Below are 17,299 nucleotides of genomic sequence, written 5' to 3' on the forward strand. Positions count from 1 at the left end.
ATTGCTTATCGGCCGTATCACCAGTCTCGTCTTAGCTCTGCCTCGCGGTCCCCTTCTCTCTGCACACTGAATCGACGTCACGTCATGGAGCGCCGTGCTTTGCCGGCTGGTGTTGGTGCTCTTTCGGACACTGGCTCGCTGACCTGATCGGCAAGTGTTTTGTCTTGGCCCCCTGACCCCTGTTCTCGTGGCTTGACGATCCTTGAAGAAAACGCAGGCACCATTCAGGAACACCCGCCGCCAGTATGCACGAGCCCTCAACGTCGGACCCACTGAGGGAGCTCGAGGATGCCAACGGTCGGGGCAAAACACTAGCGTGGCGAGCCGCAGAGACATCGGAGCTTTATCGTCCGGGTCCCCGGCTGAACCCTCGAGATAACATCCTTGACCGCCAGGGTCGCTGGATCTACGTGCAACAATATATTAATCCGAATATCAACTTAGTCCCCAATATACCAAGCCAACCTTATGTGGTACAAGAGCTTCGCATGCTTGACTGCATATTGATATCGTGATACAAAAAGCTGGCTTGTCTTTGCCATTGGTGAACTGGCTCGAGACGATTCGTGGACACGAGATTCTGATAGGCTTTCTATTTTTGCTTCACTACCCGCGGCGTCGCTTCTTGTACCTTCGAATGTTCTCTCAAGTCTCAAAAGATCAAAAAAGGTACCTCGAGGTATACTTTTCGATCTGGTTTGTTGCATGATTCAGCTACTGGGCTAAATCACAAGCGTCTGCTGTGTCTCGATATGTCATCCCGTCTCGAAAGCTGGTTTCGCATCTCGAAAATTGGCTTTCCCCCGGAAGATGAAACACCACGCTCTCCGACAAGGTCTACCAAGCCCACTAGCTTTTCTTATTTGGTGACCTGTTACGAGTCCGCATTACTGACTCTACGCTGCTGGGTCATAGACACAACGACCTGTAGACCTGTAGGATGCCAAATATCAATCAATTGAGGATTCACTCATGTGTATTCTTCTACATGAATCGTTGTCAGCTCTAGAATAGCGCCTGCTGTGCTTCTGACCAGTACTCCTTGTGCTGAAGTCAAGATACGCATGTGCCGAATAGAGAAGCCCAAACGCTTGGTACTAACTTCCACCTTTTTGCGATCAAGGCGACGCTAGAACATTCTCCCATCATTCTCCTGCCGGCAGTCGACCATGTCGGAGAGGCTGCCATCGTTGATCTTGTCCCTCTAATTTAACCCTGCTGTCGCACCCATACATCCATTACGCAGCCTCAAGGCTGACTTTGCCGTCAGAGCGTACACTCTCCAGGTACCCCAAGCCTTCCAGAAACCGATCATCTGGCCGATCTGTTCACTCGAGAGCGGATAGGGCTTGCCGACTCTCCAAACAACGTGTGGATCACCAGCCACAAGTCGCCAAGAAGGCCATCGTGAAATCATGGTGAAGCACAAAACCAATTGCCAGTACAGTCCAAGCGATACAATGGTCAATTAGCGACTTGCGGCACCTTCATGTCTACGTCACTGTGTAAACACTCGAACGCCCGGCGGCCCGTTCGAAGCGAAGTTGTCTGGGCCTGTCAAGCGACTCGTCGGCTCAACGACTAATGCCTGTTCACCGCTAAAGTGATACATATGTCGTTCATGTCGACTTCTGTGGATGTGCGTTAAGCTGTCGGCGCCTTCAATTGCGTGACATGTGGACGGTGCAACATGGTAATTGACTGATGGGATTGTCGGGATATGTCCGAATGATTGTCTCGTCCTTGGACCACCAGGACTGCCAGCTCTTCAAGCGTACGAGTGCAGCATGAACTATCGTGTTACGCCATCGGGGCATCCATTTGATGGACTCGTCTCACACAGGACTCCTCCAGTTAGAATCCGGTTAACCTTATCACCAGGAAAGCCCCAGCACATCTATATTCCGAAAGCTGCAAGAGGATCTCACAGGATCTACTCGGTACCACTCCTACAATTGAGATGTGATACGACTTGATGGCTACAAGGTGGTATGAATCGCTCAGCAACACCCAAACGTCGTGAAGCCCACGTTATGAAGTTTTGCATAGCGCAAGCGGCGAGCGACTCGAGGGCAGGGTGTGCTTGTGTCCACTAAATGATGCACTGGTTGCATACTGCTGACCTGCGACTGGGCGACACCTTTGTTCGCCATTATTTCTGTAGTATCGAACATAATGGTACGTGCTAAGGTACTCAGATACCAAAGCAAAGCCTCTGGTGAGATAGAAAGAGCTCTCGATGACTTCATCAGGTGGCGGCCAATTCCACAGGCGATGGGAATGCCTGATCCAATTGGAAAATCTTGTGCCTGGGCCAATCAAGGTGAATAGCCAGTGCAGGGTCCAGAATGGAGGTAACGTGTTGGAGGATGGCCGAGGGCCATCTTTCCAGCCACCATGTATTTGATCTTAATCTCATGAGCGCAGCATAGTAGCCCAAGACCACGAGAGCCATCGGGATTCGGTCCGCAAGCATGCTGAGAAAAAGTGTACTGACGTGTAAAGGCCACATCTGGATATACATTGGTCCTGGAACAGCTTGTTGGTGCGTCTCCATGATGGCCATGTACCAGAACAGGTTTTGAGCAGCTTCCAAGCAAGAAGCTGCTTCATCGCCTTGACAATTCTGAGTAATGACGTCCCTTAAGATCGGGTATCCAGGATAGTGGTCATCTAGCGTAGTTTTGAGTGCGGTGTAGTCTGGAAGAACGGCAACCTTTTTGATAGAGTCCTTGTGCTGAAGCACGTCCCACCGTTGCATAAGGATGGTTTTGATGCCTCTGCCGAGGTAAAAAGAGTTGAGCAGTTCATCGACTGGATCACGGACTATCCCAAGACCTCGTGGGTCGTAAGCAGGCTCGGCAAGCGCAAATATCGAAGTGGCGGCGGCGAATTCTAAAATTGCTTCACTGTGTTCAGCCGTCGCGTCGATGATGTGAGGCCGCACTTGAGATAACGCAGCGTGTTGATGAGCAGCTGCTCTAGACAGTAACTCTAATCGGTCAGGCTGCTCGGAATAGAGATGTAGCGCTGCTAAGGCCAGCTGGGAGTGCATCAGATAGTGGAACCGAAGAGCGAGGTCGGATGTTTCCTTGTCCGGAGTGTCGTCTGGTGTGATGGTGAACCGGGTACGTGTCAAGCCCTGGTGATATAGTTCAAAGTCTGCCATAGGCAATGGTGACACTGGGTCTCCATTGTGGTCGGTTATATTATGTGAGATAGCATTGAACACCTTAGTGTTGACAGATACATCCGAACCGGGGCTCTGAGCTATAGCGAAGCTGCATTCGACTTTCCTCTTGATGCATCCACCACATGAAGGCTTCCCTTCGTCACACTATCTTCCAATTAGCTATGACCAACGCAGCGACCGAGGTGACGAGACCTTATAGTGCCGTTTCTTACAATTGTCGCATCCCGCGCGGCTCTTCTTGTGCGTCCGTCTTTGCCGCTCTCCAATAGGCCCGCCTCTCATTGTGCATGTCTGGATGTGTGTATACAGTCCCTGCCAAGGTCAAAGTTTTGCGAAGAGGAAATGTTCGTTCGAAGATCAGGGCAGAGACAAGCAAAGAAAGTAATAGCAACGCCCATGGTTTTACCGCCCCCTCTAGCATAGATTAAGAATAGCAGAACCCCGTCTTAGTAACAGTAGGGCTTAAGATACCGAAAACTATGCATCGCAATTCTTGCTGTGATTGGATCAAAGTATAAGCATCAGGAAACTGTGTTTTCTCCAAAACATCTGTACATGATGATGTCAAGCTGGGAGGCTGACGAAGGCAGGGCGTCCTAATCTCGGCAGTCGCAGCCGCGCGTTGAGCCTCAGGTGCCTGTTGAGAGCCCTTGTACCATACGGGCTCGAATACGCACTTTGAGCCTTTCCACAACAGTTCATGCTATTCTGGTTGCGATTGCGCATACCGCGAGAACTGTTTCAGTTGTTCATTGGTCGCCAATGTGATGATCGCTTGCACAGCCGCTACCAGTCCGTATGGTACACGGTGAGGATGCAGGAGCATATTTAAGAGTACAAATCCCTTCTCATGACCCTACACCATCACTTCATCATCATCCTCTGGCTCAACCATACAACTGCGCTTCACCACATTTCTTCAGACCCATCGAAATATTAGGACTTTGCTTTCTCCCAGCTCAACCTCGATCACCCGAAAGACATGGCTCTCGCTCCGGGCAATATCGATCCGAATAATCTTATTCTATATGCATATCAACCCAGCGCAGCGGCTGCTGGTGCCTTTATGGGAATCTTTGGTGTAGCGACTGTCGGTCACATATTCTATCTTCCAAAGCTACGCCAATGTTTCTTCATCCCGATGATTATTGGTGGCATCATGGAAGTCGGCGGCCTATACGGTCGTTTCTGGGGTCATAGCGACCAAAACAACTTCAAGGCGTATGTGCTACAGGCCTTGTTGCTGACGCCGGCACCAATCTTCCTCGCTGCGACGATGTACATGTCACTTGGCAGGATCATCGTTGCTCTTGACTCAGACGAAGACCATACTCTAATTCGTCCCCGCTGGCTGTCGAAGATATTCGTCATTTTCGACATTATCTGTTTTATTGTTCAGATGGGTGGTATTGGCATGCAATGTACAACCTCGTTGTCCATGCAGAAGACTGGGCGTACGGTTACGATCATCGGCTTGGTTCTCCAGCTGGTCATCTTCGCGTATTTCCTCATTGTGGCTCTTGTCTTTCACCGACGTATAAATGCCCGTCCGACTGCCATCTCGGTTCACCACACCGTGCATTGGATCAGGCATTTACGCATTCTATACGCGACAAGTGTTCTGGTACTTGTCAGGAATATCTTCCGCGTCGCCGAATACATCGAGGGCCCAGATGGTCCGACTGGACATTCAGAGGTATATCTCTACATCTTCGACTCGGCATTGATGGCGGGCCTGATGTGGGCATTCGTCATTGTACATCCCGGCAGACTCCTCAGAGCTGTCAAGAAGCTGAAGAACCGTCGCTCCTTTGAGCAAACAGAGGAAGAGAAGCTCGTGGCTCAAAATACATACCAGCGATTGAGCGTGTGAGGAGGAGGGTAGCGGAGTTGTCGAGTAGGCTTGGCGATAGAAGACACAGGCTTGCTTTAATAATGATAGATTTCTTTTGTGATGGTTCTTTTTTCTTTTTATTAGATCGGTGTCTAGAGCTTTAGCATGAGCACAAACGGATGACTTGAATTATCGACACAAGTGTTTTACGACAAGGATATGTATGTCAGTATGTCTGAAACAAAAGGAATTGGAGTGAAGCGCGGTGTGATCAAGGAAACTTCAGCATCGGTCAGCATCAGCCCAATCGGGCGGAGATTGATCAAACGCGACTTCCTGATCGAACGCGGGGAGGTTGTCCGTCACGCGTCGCTCTGCCATGATTTGCCTGCCCATCCACCACAACGACAGTCATAACCAACAACATGCCTGCCGCGAAAGTGAAAGACGTCCAGCCAAGCAAGCGTGTGCTTGTCGATGCACCATCGTCTCGCCAGAATATCCAAACCGACAGCCCTTCGAAGCGCAGGAAGCTCAATGGCCAATCCAAGAACTTCAAGACACCAGGCGGCCCCGGCTCCAGTCAGGTCAAGAGCCAGTTTGAAGAGGAGGTCCTCGAGAAGTTGACACAAGATCTTGATGACCTCAAGCAACACAATGCCGAGAAAGACCAACAATGGGCCCGACCGAGTCTGGACGACTTTGACGAAATGAGGGACAGCTTGTGTTTCCAGCAGATCGATGCTGAGGAAGGCACCCTCCATGGAGGAAAGACATGTGTCAAGCTGTTTGGTGTCACTGAGAAAGGCCACTCAGTCCTCCTACACGTCACCGACTTCATGCACTATCTTTACGTAGCTGCCCCTAACTCCTTCGCACCGGCTGACTGCGAGTCCTACAAAGCTTACCTCGAGACCCACCTCGCCCAGCACCAACCTGCCATCTACTCAGTCCAGATGGTTATGCGCGAGAACTTGTACGGCTTCCAAGGCAACCAGAAAAGCGCATACCTCAAAATCACCGTCACCGATCCCAAGTTCATCAACAAGCTCAGGACGTCCATCGAGAGTGGAAGTGCCAACTACAAAGGCTTCTGGAGAGGTGCCGAGGGCGGAGTCCTTACCTTTGACAGTATTCAATATGTACTTCGCTTCATGATTGATACCAAGGTACGTCTGCCCATCCATATACCTGCAAGCTTCCATCACTGACAAAACCAGGTCTCGGGAATGTCCTGGGTCGAAACTCCAGCATCCAAATACACCTTGATACCCGCGCGCGACAGGCACTCTAACTGCCAGATTGAAGCCTTCTGCCACTACAGAGATCTCATTGCCCACCCTGCCGAAGGCGATTGGGCCAAGATGGCTCCTCTCAGAACTCTGTCGTTCGATATCGAGTGCGCTGGTCGCAAGGGTATCTTCCCAGAGGCCAATGTGGATCCCGTCATCCAGATCGCGAACGTCGTCACAAGATATGGTGAAGAAAAGCCATTCGTGCGCAATGTCTTCTGCTTAGATACATGCAGTCTAATTGTCAACACTCAAATCTTCGAGTTCGCAGACGAAGACAAGATGTTGATGGCCTGGCGAGACTTCCTGGAGAAGGTAGATCCAGATGTCATCATTGGTTACAATATCTCGAATTTCGATTTCCCATATTTACTGGACAGAGCGAAGCACCTCAAGGTCGGAAAGTTCCCATTCTGGTCTAGGCTGCGAAATGTGCAGTCTGTCGCCAAAGACACCAACTTCTCCAGCAAGCAGATGGGTAACAGAGACACCAAGGCGACCAACACCAACGGCCGTCTGCAGCTCGATCTTCTTCAACTAATCCAGAGAGACCATCAACTCAGAAGTTACACATTGAACTCGGTGTGTGCACACTTTCTGAACGAGCAGAAGGAAGACGTACATCACACCATGATCACTGAGCTCTTCAACGGCACTCCAGAGTCACGACGGAGACTGGCAGTTTATTGTTTGAAGGATGCCTATCTTCCACAACGTCTCATGGAAAAACTCATGTGTCTCGTCAACTACACGGAGATGGCCAGAGTCACAGGTGTGCCGTTCAACTACCTTCTCTCGCGTGGCCAGCAAGTGAAGTTCATCAGTCAACTTTTCCGAAAAGCTTTGGAGCAGCAACTTGTCATTCCCAACCTTCGCAGCGAAGGAACAGAAGAACAGTACGAAGGTGCTACAGTCATTGAACCTACCAGAGGCTATTACGATGTGCCCATCGCCACCCTCGATTTCGCTTCACTGTATCCAAGTATCATGCAGGCCCACAATCTGTGCTACACAACATTACTGAACAAGAACGCCGTCGACAAGTTGAATTTCAAGAAAGACGAAGACTACATTGTCACACCAAATGGCGATATGTTCTGCACAGCCAAGGTGCGCAAGGGTCTTCTCACACAGATTTTAGAAGAATTGCTGGGTGCCAGAAAGCGAGCCAGAAAAGAGTTGGCTGTTGAGAAAGATCCATTCAAGAAAGCTGTCTTGAATGGTAGACAACTGGCCTTGAAGATCAGTGCAAACAGTGTCTACGGTATCACGGGTGCTACAGTTGGAAAACTACCCTGTCTGGCCATCGCTTCAAGTACGACTTCTTATGGTCGTGAGATGATTGAAAAGACCAGAGATGAGGTTCAGAAACGATACACCATCGCCAACGGCTACAGTCATGATGCCGAGGTCATCTACGGTGATACCGATTCGGTCATGGTCAAGTTTGGTCCCACCGATCTTGCAAAAGCCATGGAGTTGGGCGAAGAAGCGGCAACCTATGTCTCCTCCAGATTCATCAAGCCTATTAAGCTGGAATTCGAGAAGGTCTACTTCCCATATCTTCTGATCAACAAGAAGCGTTACGCCGGTTTGTACTGGACAAATCCCAACAAGTGGGACAAGATGGACAGCAAAGGTATCGAGACCGTTCGCAGAGACAACTGTCGCCTCGTACAAACAGTCATCGAGACTAGTTTGCGTATGCTGCTGATCGACCGCGATGTCCAAGGTGCCCAAGAGTAAGTCATTACCGAGCATTACTAATCCGGTTCTCTGCTAACACTCCACAGTTTCGTCAAGGAAACCATCGCCGAACTGTTGCAGAACAAAGTAGACATGTCCAACTTGGTAATCACCAAAGCGTTGACTAAAAACGACTATGCTGCCAAACAGGCTCACGTCGAGCTCGCCGAGCGCATGAAGAAGCGCGACGCTGGTTCTGCTCCCGCGCTTGGTGATCGTGTCGCATATGTCATGGTCAAGGGTGCTGCTGGCGCGAAGAACTACGAAAAGTCCGAGGATCCCATCTTCGTTTTGGAGAACAACTTGCCCATCGATACCAGATACTACCTCGACAACCAGCTCGCCAAGCCTCTCGGTCGTATCTTCGAGCCCATTCTAGGTGAGAAGAAGGCGGGCCAACTTCTCACCGGCGAGCACACCCGATCGATCAGTGTTGCTGCTCCAACCATGGGTGGCTTGATGAAGTTTGCCAAGAAGACCGAGACATGTATGGGCTGCAAGAAACCCTTGACCGGCAAGAACGAGATGCACGGCGCTGTTTGCGAGAACGACCGTGATCGTCTCGGCGAGCTGTATCAAAAGACTCTGAGCAAAGTTGCCGAACTCGAAGTCCGCTTTGCTCGTCTCTGGACGCAGTGTCAGAGGTGTCAAGGCAGTATGCACAACGAGGTCATTTGCTCCAGCAGAGATTGTCCCATCTTCTACATGCGCATGAAGGCTAAGAAGGATGTTGAGGACTCTGGTAAGGAGCTTGTTCGTTTCGACAACGATGGTGCTTTGTGGTAAGAAGGGATTGGTTCTGTTCGATCAGGCGTTGACGGCGATATGGGTTACAAAGCATCGCTTTATTCTCACGAAGGAGAACACCGCTTGCTTGAGCAGTTGTAATGGGACCCGAGATGATGAGCCAATCGGGCAAGAGCGTGCGTACCTGATATACAGCTATTGCAAGCTTTTCAACAGCAAAACATGTTTAATCAACAGTTCGATATTCACTCTTACGATCAGTCGCACCTTCCTTTCTCGATAGACTCGACGTCTTCTGCTTTACTTCTATACGTGATTTCCTTTTCTATGTGCTTCCCTCGCAAAACAGATGTAAACGGTAGTCAAATACAATCATGCTAGCCGAGTATCGGTTCATCAAACAAAAGATGAACCAACAACTCAACTGCGACATGGACATGGACATGGATGGCACAAGCTACAGAAAGGGACAACCCCGCGAGATCTTTGCCAAAGGAATTGCAAAGGTCAATCAAGCAATTCGTTCTGTTCACACTGCGGAGAGGCACCAGTAACCACGAAACCAAAAGACTTGAAAAGGGGGTGTTTTTTTTTTCTTATATACAGAGGAAAAAGGATTTTACGCTACAACAAACAGAGGAGAAAACCAGACAGAGGAAGCAAGTGATAGCAACAAAAGAGATCAAGTTATGCAAACAATAACGTAGCAAAAGAGAGAGAGGAAAAAAAAAAGAAGAATCGCTTTCCCTTTCTTTACACCAACGCCTGCCTTTGGTAGCAAGAAGAACACATCCGAGAAAAACAAACAACAACAACGACGACGACGACAAGGAAAGAGCTGGATCGGAAAAACAATGCTTGCCTTCAAAAAAAAAAAACATCCCGAACAAGAAGAAAAAAAAACAAAAAAAGGGAATAGAGATCCATTTCCTAAACACAAACTGTCCGTTCTTTCCTACATTTCTCCTCCGCTTCCTCCGCTCCTTAACACTGGTTGAAACCGGTTTGTTTTTTGAACTCCTGCGATGCTCAGACCCAAAGTCGACTTCGTTTCGCTTCCACGCATGTCCCACCCAATCTGTTCGTTCAGAGTTGAGAATAGTAATGTTGGAGGCATATGCTGAAAATGGTCGAAAGGGGAGTGAGCGGCTGGGGGATGCGAACAATAAAACGAAGAAGAAATGCGCAAGGATGCAAGCTTTTCTTTTTTTGATAAAAACAAAAGTATCGAAAACAAGAGCGAAAGCGCCCCTCCCTGAAGAAAGACGTTCCCAATTTTTTGTTGCTCAAAAAGGTCCCCGGGTCGGTGTAAGTATTATGTATGGAATGTATAACAGTAAAGCAAAGAGACACAAGGAAGGTTATTTCTGCAGCCTTGACGTCCGAGCATAGCAATCAGACAGAGTAGTGCAGACAATCCTTGTCCAGTGTCCTTTCTCTTCTTTTGACTTTCCCGTAGCGCTGCGTAGAATTCGTAGAGGCGGCAGAGAGAGTAGAGAGACGAAAGACACAGAAGAGAAGTTGGGGGAGGAGAGTGTTGGATGATAAGGAGGAGGATTGACGAGATGACATGAAGCATCAATCGGAGGGTTTGGGCGTCTAGCCGCAGCACAGAACCTTGAAGAACTTTGACATTCCTGAAGGCTTCTGCTCGGGCTGTTGTTGTTGTTGCTGAACACGCTGTGCCTGAGCCGAGGGTTGAGTGGTACTTTGCCTGCCGGGTTGGGTGTTTTGCAGACGGCCAGGGAGGTTACCAGAGCTGTTGGCGAATTGGGCAGCAGTAGACCCCTCTGGCGGAGCAAGGTCACCACCTTGGCTGGTTCTCTTCTGGGCGTAATCTTGGCTGTAGTGGCGGTTGGTGCCGGACTGGCGCTGTGCTTGAGCCGGAGATCTGACGGCGCCGGGCTTGGGGAGCTCCTGTTCGAGACGGCCTGGTGGAATAGGAGTTTTGCTGGCACGGTTGGCATGGACATCGCGAGCGGACGTGTTGGCGACGTTGTTGTGGTGGGCATGCAGGTGTGCTTGACTGGGGTGTTGCTTCATAGCCTCCCAGCCCTTACCATTGTTGAGCTTCATCCAGTCGTACTCGCCGTCCTCGACCTCGCCGCTATTCTTGAGTGCCTGAGTAAACAGATCGCGCAGGTAGTCGTAATCGGGTGTGTCCTCGAAGCCAAGGTTACGGACGTACGACAGATACTTGTTGAACTCCTCTGTGAAACGTGTTAGCAACAGTAAGATGATGACATGTCGTTCGCTGCTTACCAGGGAAGCCCTCGCAAAGATCCTTAATAGCGGTCGTCTGTTTCTTCTCGCCAATCTTCTCGTATTTTTGCTTGTTGGTAGCAGCCTTCAGACCCTGCCAAGGCAGACCGCCACGGAGGAAGTACATAAAGACGTGGCCCAGAGCCTCAAGATCGTCTCTACGACTCTGTTCGCGACCCAAGTGGGTGTTGATGGACATGTAACGGGCGGTTCCGCTGAGCGACTTGCGCTCACGGTAGGGAATGTGTTGCTTTGTCTTTGGGTCACGGTATTGCTTGGCCATGCCGAAGTCGACGACGTGGATAACGTTGGCAGCTTTGGTGCCGGGGCGGCCGATGAGGAAGTTGTCGGGCTTGATGTCACGGTAGATCAGGTTCTTCTCGTGGATGGTCTGCACGCGCGACAGCATCTGCTTGGCGACCATGACGACAGTCTTGGTAGAGAAGCGACGGTTGCAGTGATCGAACAGGTCTTCGAGAGAGGGACCCAGCAGGTCGATGACGAGGATGTTGTGCAGGCCCTCCTGACCGAAGTAGTAAACGTTAGGGATACCAGCTGCACACACGAGTTAGAAAGGAGCAAAGAGTGGCTATCAGCAGGATCAAGACTCACGGCATCCTACAAGGATCTTGTATGTGCGGTACTCGTCACGAAGCTGGGGAGCATCGCTCTTACGCGGTTCCTATTGGGGTCAGGACTAGTCGGTGGAGGGGGAACATGTTGTTATGGAGACGCACGAATTTAATGGCGACCTGGGTGTTGTTCAACAGATTGGTGCCCTCGAAGATGACACCGAAAGAACCCTCGCCGATCTTCTTGCCGACGCGGTAATGCACGCCGACGACGTTGGATGATGAAGACGACATGTTGTTTGTCTTGTCACGGACGTGTCGGGCGTGTCAAGTCGCGGAAGAGCTCGCGGTGATGGCAGCCGGAAGGTGAACGTGTCGATTGGGAGCTGGAGAAATATTTGCAGGCGGCGTGTGCGGGCGCAAAGGACGCCGACGGAGGTTTTGTCGATCGGGGAGTTGATTGAGGCTTTGTAAAAGAGGGAGGTTGGGTGTTCGACGGGGCACGGGGGTGAGAGACAACAGCCTTCAACGACGACGGAACGGGCAGGCAGGACTCGGTCGACACGGGTGGGTGACAGCGACAGTAACAACAGAGGACAGGCGCACCGGACCTTGGAGAGAGGGCTCACGGACGGGCAGAGCGAGGGGATGCGGTGTGGATGGATAATGCAATCAATCAATAGGCCTCCAAGGTAGGTCAAGGGTGTTGTTGTCGGGCCTTGAGTCCTGCCACTCCTGGCAAGACTTCGGCTGAGTCGCCCGCGCCCTGTAACTTTGCACTAGCCGCGACCTAGACATGCAAGCGCCGGAAGCCTAGACCTTAACACACGAAGGAACCACCCACTCTTCCACTCCACCATCGCCCATCCCTTGCTTGACAGCTCGAACAGCACGCAGGTCCAGATCAAATATCACTCCTGCTGCTCTCACTGTTTGTGCCTCCCATATCTCGTCACGGCGAAGTCGCATACGACGCTCGCAACGCGCCCAATCTATCTGTTTGCCGCACCATCCCTCTAGACTTCCCGTCTCAAATTTCGCTTGTGCTCCTATCAACTCGTCCAATTCCCAAAACTCCTGCCTGCTTTGATACCTTATGCTGGGTCATGCCTTATCATTTGACTAGACAGAAACTACGCCATTTCTACATCGCCGTCATCTGCAGTCTGCTGCTCTGACTCGCCTCCCTCCATTTGTGCGTCCGTGTCCGCCTTCGTCTCGGCACCGTCCTTCTCCGCTTCCTCCAACGTCTGTTTCAGTTGCTGCGCAGCTGCCTCTTCCTGTACACTCGCCGCTACTTCCTCCTCCAGCTTCTTCTTGGCTTCTTCTACGCACACAGCATGCCAACGATCAGCATTACATTTTCCGATCAGCTCCTGCAACTGCCTGTCTTGGATCAGATTGTCATGCATGATCGGGTCACGAAGCTCTTCGCCGGGGAACCTGCTTTGTAGCTCTCCTGCCGTGCATCCTGCCCCCAGTGTCTCGCTGGGTGCCATCATGCGGATGCCTGAGCCTGGGTGGAACAATGCTATTTCAAAACTGTCAGCCCGAGACTTGTCTTGGATTCTCTCAGACTTACAGAATTCTAGCCCACGCATCATGGTTTGGCACGCAAATGTATCTCTGATGTGCCTCGAGATCAGCTTGTCCGTTCGCTTCTTCGTGTTGTTGATGAATTCCCAGTCGTCTTGCAGGTAGCATCTTTTCCAGATCATACGGAGGTTTGTCTCGAATCGAGCTTCCTCCATTCTGCTCTTGCCAGCTTCTAGCACTTGCAACGCCATCAGGAACTGCTTGCCCACGATGTTGACCTCGGAATCTTCGCTTTCCTTCGTGTCCATGAGAGTCAAAATGTCAATCAGCTCCTCCACTGACAAAGCTTCATTCCTAAGCATATGCATAAATGACGCTTCGAGCAGGCCATACAGTGCTGGAGTCTTGAGCTGGAGGTATGCCGCATACGTATCGCATGCTATTTGGACCTCTGCCTCGATATCGACTGCGGCATACAGAATGTATTGCAGGTGCTGTTTGATGGCTTCTTGTGTGTTGACCACCGTCAGGTCACCATCGAGTCGTTCCAGGTTTCCTTTGCCGCTCTGTCCCTCCGTGGCGGCCATTGATGTCAGCTTTGCGAGCGAGAGCTCGATTTTCTTGTTCCAGAATTTGATCTCTTTCTCTTCCGCCAAGGTTGTCAAGGTCGTCGAGGCCTCCTGGAAGTCGTTCTCACGGAGTACATCGTTGATCCAGGACAACCGACCTCGAACCTTCTCAGCTCTGAGATAGCGTGTTAGAGGCTCTCTAAAGTCTTCCGCTTCCTTTAATAACCCGTAGCTGCGATGGCTTGAAAGGTGGTTGTCGAAGAAAGCATTTGCCCACTGCTCACCGAACGTCTTGAAGTAACCTTCTACCCTGCTTTGCAATTTGTCCATGTTGGCTCGCGTCTCAGTCCTATCTTGAGAAACAGTGCCAGGATCGTTCAAGATGTTGGACATGAACTGAGATTCCTCGATGACCAGCTGCACCAGCGTTTGCATGTCTCCGTACTTCTCAGCGATACTGATACCAGCAGCAGACTCGCCGATCTTGTTAAGAGAGCGCAAGTGGTGTGCCCGAGCCTGTTCAAAAATCTTTCCGAGGCTGATGGAATAGCTAGGGCTGTTCTCTTCATTGTGCACTCTGGTGTAAGCGATGCGCTCTCTGTAGCAGAGGCAAAGCACATTGACCATACGAACATTCTCGCTGACGACTTTGTCAACAGTCGCCACATCCGAAGTCCTGGCGTCCTCGCCAAAGGATTTGACCGCATGTTCGCGAGAGATGTCGATGAATCTGTTCACCGACTTGAGTACATCGAACTGCGAAGTCCACGGTTCTGTGAGTTCCTCGTAGCCTTCTTCCAATACGCCGTCGCTGAACAAAGTCAGATCCATACCATAGACCTCGGCGTTGTCGGTGCGGAAACTGAACACGGCGTCGTAGAGACTGAAGAGAATGTCGTTGGCTTCGCTGATGAGCTGCATTATGTTCTTGGACTTGCCATCCTCGTGGACGTTGTTGATCAATAACAGAACGAGATTACGCAGTTTGTCGATGTTGGCGACTTCGTCAACGAACCAAGATCTCATTGGGTCAGCGCTGGCGTCGACAGACCGCTGCTTGAATTGCAATCTGTAATAAGCCTGAACAACGAGAGGTAGCAGAGTGGACTTGGACGAGCGCTCCTCACAGGCTACCCAGATGGCTTGAGCGGCGGCTAGCTTCTCTGCATCGAGCAGAAGCTTCCATGATGTCGGCCTTGATACAGGAGGATAGTCGCTGCGGAGGTGGAGGATCAAAGCACGGATGGCTTTGATGCGATTCTGAAGATGTGCCTCCATAGATGAGGTAAGAGGTGGAATGAAGTGCGAAGTTGAGCGCAGAATCTCACCACTAATGGATAGTGCAGCTGCTTCAGTCTCTTCTATGTCGTAGCGATCGTGTGGTCTGCGCGAAAAGTCAAGGACATTGTCAGACATGGTTCCGTAGAAGATGGCCTGCTCGATTTTCGTCTTTGTCGAGGGGTGGGCTGCGTCCGTCGGTGTGGCAGATATACGAGCGAGGCCATGGCCCTTGATGAATACAGCACACGAAGAGGTGCCTTTTGAGTCGATTAGATCTTCCTCGCAAGCCCCTTCTATTGTGACGTGCTTATCCGCGCGTAGTCGAATAGCATCTTGGAAGGAACCCTTGAGAGAAGCGACTATAACCTCGTGTTCGAAGACAATGAAAGCAGTGTGTCCAGGATTGGGCAAGAGCAGTCGTGGACGTGACGTGGCGGGTGAGTCAGGCGACACGGTGTTGATTCGGATGATGCCATCTAGACGAGCGCCATCTTCGCTCTCCATCGTCACTTGAGCCATGGCGTACGATGGAGATGAGGCAGGGCCAGCCTGAACAAACAGAATCATCTGCAGCTTGGCATCTGCAGCCGAACAAGCAGGAGTAATGACCATGTCGAGCAGACTGATGTTATTCTCGCCCAAGGACATAGCCAACTCGTTTTGCAAAAACTGACGGAAATCGAAAGCCCCTCTGAACGTGGGCTGACCAGACCAAGCGAGGTGCCAGGTGTAGACTTGGCCAGTCTCGGTAGCGGCGACTGCCTGGATCTCGCGTCTAGCAGGGAGCGGGCGAGTGCGAACCGAGACGATATCACGTTTCCACGGACCAACACCAAGGACGTTCTTGAGACTGCCAAACAGACCACCACTATTGGCTGCCTCGGTTGAGCGTAAGAAATGTGCTGAGATCTTCGGTTTTCCTTGGTCGTCGATTAAGCTCATCTGAGCAATACGGCCAGAGCTCAGGGTGACTATGAATCCAGCATGATCGGCCGAGTCGAGGCGAATGACAGATTCTCCACTAGAAAGAGAACCAATATTTCCACTGACAGCTGTGTTTTGTTGATTGAACAGAGTCAATGACTCGGCTGTGTTGATGTTTTGCCAGTATGTGACATTGCCGGTGACAGCAGATATCACTAACAGGCCGACGTCTCGCGTGGGAGATGTGACAAGGGCGGCAAGTGGGAGGGGATCGGTAGAACGAGCTGGTCGAGGCACATCAAATGTCTTGGGGTGGGCCACAGGGGTCGGCGAAGTGTAGTCCCAGATGTATGCGCGTTCACGGGTGACAGCTAGAGCGAGGGTCGGTGATGAGAGGATGGAGGCACGATAGTCTGAGTTGTGGTCAGACAAGATGGAGGGTGGGTGGTTGGACGAATGATGTGTACCGCTGGCGCTGTTGCGCAGAATGTCTGGTGTGCTGGGAAGATGGCGCACGCTGTATTGGTCTGTTTGCGCCTGTCTTGCGGTCAGCAATTGATTCCGACCGAGTCAATGTTAGGACGGATTACCAAGAGAGTGCTGTTGTCGTGCTTTAGCGGTCTCTTGTGGCGCGTTCCGGCGTCCCCTGTGCGCGAGAACGAGGCCGAGGTCTGGACAGCGAGCGCACTAAGACCACTGCGAAGAGACTCGGTCGTGTCGAGGGTTTGTGGTGCATCGACGTGTTTGTTCAATTTGCTCCTCTTGGGCTGGCGACCGTTCGGGCTGTTTGAGCCTTCGGTGATTCGAGGTCGTCGCTTGGGATTGCGCACAGCGCTGCGGCGCATGCTGTCGCCGCCGTCTGTCGTCGTCGTCATGGACATGGCCGGCCGTTATGAATGAGTGGAAGGTTGGTTGGATATGGATGAAATAAATCTTGACGTGTTTTGATGATGATGGTTCGGGAAGAGCTGCGAGCTTGGCCGCGACCAACGCCTGGAGCGCGCCTTCTGCAGATTCCACTTTCACTTTTCCAAATCTGCTCTCCTCTGTCTATTGTCTAGCTGATGCACTTGAGCAACAACTTGACTCTGCTCATGCCACGCGTGCTTCGGACAGGAGGAGAGCTCTTCGCATTCCAATTGGCTTCTGCGAATCGCGTCTTCAGACCATGGCATTACCGACATCCGTGGCATTATATTGTGCCATGTTTTCCCTCCTGCCCAATGTCTCAATGTTTCAATGTCTGAGTCGACTAACATAACCAACCATGCAAATGCAATGGCCCAGGACGAGTGCTTTGCTCGGATCATCCGCGTGCGACGCCTACTGACAGCGACACACGA

At 51.2% G+C, this 17,299-nt stretch overlaps 4 protein-coding genes across 4 annotated transcripts; 1 reads left to right on the forward strand and 3 right to left on the reverse strand.

The window, feature by feature from the left end:
- Window positions 1-2,293: 2,293 nt before the first annotated feature.
- On the reverse strand, window positions 2,294-3,448 carry M436DRAFT_18016 (uncharacterized protein; the record flags this gene model as incomplete). The annotated part of the gene is made up of 2 exons (XM_013576061.1): window positions 2,294-3,337; window positions 3,386-3,448. Coding segments are annotated over 2 exons (1,107 nt in total), but the record flags the coding sequence as incomplete, so codon positions are not given.
- Window positions 3,449-4,175: 727 nt separating this feature from the next.
- Window positions 4,176-5,066, forward strand: M436DRAFT_68999 (RTA1-domain-containing protein; the record flags this gene model as incomplete). The annotated part of the gene is made up of 1 exon (XM_013576792.1): window positions 4,176-5,066. One exon carries the CDS (start codon window positions 4,176-4,178, stop codon window positions 5,064-5,066), a length of 891 nt encoding a protein of 296 aa, XP_013432246.1.
- Window positions 5,067-10,411: 5,345 nt separating this feature from the next.
- On the reverse strand, window positions 10,412-11,940 carry M436DRAFT_59786 (casein kinase I; the record flags this gene model as incomplete). The annotated part of the gene is made up of 4 exons (XM_013576643.1): window positions 10,412-11,022; window positions 11,075-11,629; window positions 11,687-11,756; window positions 11,812-11,940. 4 exons carry the CDS (start codon window positions 11,938-11,940, stop codon window positions 10,412-10,414), a joined length of 1,365 nt encoding a protein of 454 aa, XP_013432097.1.
- An 839-nt stretch (window positions 11,941-12,779) lies between these two features.
- Window positions 12,780-16,837, reverse strand: M436DRAFT_77699 (uncharacterized protein; the record flags this gene model as incomplete). Its single annotated transcript, XM_013576952.1, has 4 exons — window positions 12,780-13,177; window positions 13,229-16,369; window positions 16,424-16,493; window positions 16,547-16,837. The coding sequence occupies 4 exons, from the start codon at window positions 16,835-16,837 to the stop codon at window positions 12,780-12,782; spliced, it is 3,900 nt and encodes a 1,299-aa protein (XP_013432406.1).
- Between the last annotated feature and the right edge of the window lie 462 nt (window positions 16,838-17,299).

Source organism: Aureobasidium namibiae (genome assembly GCF_000721765.1).
Source record: "Aureobasidium namibiae CBS 147.97 unplaced genomic scaffold scaffold_1, whole genome shotgun sequence".
NCBI lineage: Eukaryota > Fungi > Ascomycota > Dothideomycetes > Dothideales > Saccotheciaceae > Aureobasidium > Aureobasidium namibiae.